A 2309-nucleotide genomic window follows, 5' to 3' on the forward strand; every position below is an offset into this window, starting at 1 on the left:
TAGGAAAAAGGATCGTATAATGCTGTTAATACGTGCTCTATAAATAACATTAATGGGAGTCGCGTGGTTAAATGCCCCTTGCATCACCCTGAAAACATACCTTGAGGTGCAGTGTTTATTTTATAACTGTGGAGAAGTGGCAATACCTGCAAAGCAATTGTCCATCTTAGCAATTAGCAAAAAAGTTGGAGACTCCTCAGAAATCACTCTGCCCCAGAACGATGACTGACCTTGAACTCCTGCGGCAAGACAGGATTCCTCTCCTGCAGCCCTTCAGGTAGTTCAGTGACATTGGTATCTGGGTTTTGACAAACTCGATTGCAGGATCTGAGCGAGCAAGGTGCTGAAAGCTTCCTGGAAGTGCCGTACGTCCCTTCTAATAATCCGCTACAGCACTCAGTTGCTTTCTGGAGTGTTCAACATCGTATGGAGCCGGATTCTGCAGAATCAGCACTTTGCAAACCCAAACCCTAGGTAACAAGATCCAAAGCCTGTACTGCCATTTTAGGCTGAATTACTCTGATATTTGGATGTTTGTGTCCACTAAATATTCTAAGATGTTTTCTTCTCCAGGAGTAGCTTTAGTGGTTAAACCCAGACTGGTATGTGACATTCTGCATTCCTTAAATCACCATTATTGTTTCCTAAGGAGGTATTTCTCTGTCTTGAGGCCTGTGGATAACATGCTCCTTAATTAGAAAAGTAGTGTTTTACCTCCCTCTCTACAGGGGTGCAATTTATTGCACAAATGAACGGCAATGAAAATCAGGCCTTAAATCTCAGCCCTGTCATAGAACACTTGGCTACCTCAACCTTTTCCTCTATGACCCCAACTGCCCTAAAACCAACCAACCATCCCATCCCTCTGTGTAACCGTTGTGTATTTGCTATGTGATGTTTATTTTATTTTTGTAGGTGTAAATTTAACTTGAGAACAAATCTGTGGAAGTTATAAAAAATGGAGATGCAAACAGGAACTGCAAATTGATATATACTGAGTGATGAGAACTCAGAGTAAAACAGGATATTAATTGTAAGAAATGTGAAGTCCTAATTTCTCCCCAAATAGAAAGAGAGTGGAAATAAATGCTTCAAAGTAGGATATTCTTGGTGAATTAGAGTGAGTGTTTTCATTTTATCTTCCTAATAATGATTTAAGATGGCTTTTGCATGAATTTAAGCACTATAAAGATATGAAAGCCTGGGAGGAAAATGGTTCCAAAGATCTCCATGTTAAAATATTGAGGAGGATTTTAAAAAGCATTCAAGTAACTTATAGCCTACATCTCCTCAACTTAAACTCTTAAGAGAAAAAATTTTAAAGGCGCCTAAGGGTATAATTACACTTTACAGCTTGAGCAGGCCTAACTATTCCCCYCCCTTTCTGTTCAAACTACATTACAGGCCCCTTTTTCCAGGCCTTACACCAGCTTTCAACTTACTGGACCTTGCACGGGGTGAATTCAGTTATCCCAGCAAAAGACATTTTTCCCTTCAAGTTAGCAAGCTGAATCAGCTTAGGGAAGGATCCAGCAAGCACTAGCACTTTTATGTGGAAAGAAGGCAACTCTGCAGCTGGGACCTGCTTTGGGCAGCATCAGTCTCTTAGCTCTGACCTCGCGCAACATGTAACTTAGCCCAAGTGGTTTAAAAATCGACCCCCCAATTTTCAGAAATGACTTTAGCAGCTAAACACAAATGTTTTTTTTACCAAGCCTTGTGCTCTTCAACACTCAGGTCATTTGGGGAATGAGACTTCATGTCCTGGCTGAAAAAATGCCCCTCGCTCGTCACGCGGCCGCTGTGCAAGCGGCCTGCGACCCCCCCTCACGCTGCCGCAGGCGCGACGCGAGCCCGGCACCGAGGAACCTGCAACTGGGGCCAGAAAGGAGCCGAGCGGCCCTGGCCCCCTCCTCGCGGAGAGCGTGAGACCTCCAGCCGCCGGTGACCACGTTCCCGCGGCAGGGCTGCGAGCGCCGGCGCGGCCCGAGGGGCTCCGGCGGGGACGGGCGCTGCAGGCGCGCCGCGGCCTTTCCGCCAGCCCCGCTGCCCCGGCGAGGCCGGAGGCGCCTCCCGCACACGGAGCCGCCCGGCGCGGAGGGAGGCAGGGAGCCGAGGCAGCCGCTGCCTGACCCGGCCCGGGCCGCTGCGGCCCCGCCGCCGCCCGCCGCGAAGAGCCCAGCCCGCCCCCATCGCCGCCCCGGAAGCGCTGACCCGGAAGGCGTTTGGAGGTCATGCCGGGCAAGATGGCGGCGCCCAGGCGGTGAGGGGTGAGGGACGCGGGAGAGGCCGCCGCGGCCATGAGCGCC

At 49.7% G+C, this 2309-nt stretch overlaps 1 protein-coding gene across 1 annotated transcript in view; it reads left to right on the forward strand.

Moving 5' to 3' along the window:
• Positions 1 to 2182: 2182 nt before the first annotated feature.
• Positions 2183 to 2309, forward strand: part of LOC112970866 (protoheme IX farnesyltransferase, mitochondrial) — a gene marked incomplete at its 5' end in the record, with an annotated part of 106750 nt that continues 106623 nt past the window's right edge. The window contains one exon of the mRNA XM_026075728.1: positions 2183 to 2270. Within this exon, the coding sequence (XP_025931513.1) occupies positions 2183 to 2270 (88 nt within the window). The remainder of the gene's footprint in view (positions 2271 to 2309) is intronic.

This window comes from Apteryx rowi, unplaced genomic scaffold (genome assembly GCF_003343035.1).
Source record: "Apteryx rowi isolate R43461 unplaced genomic scaffold, aptRow1 scaffold_41, whole genome shotgun sequence".
Taxonomy (NCBI): domain Eukaryota; kingdom Metazoa; phylum Chordata; class Aves; order Apterygiformes; family Apterygidae; genus Apteryx; species Apteryx rowi.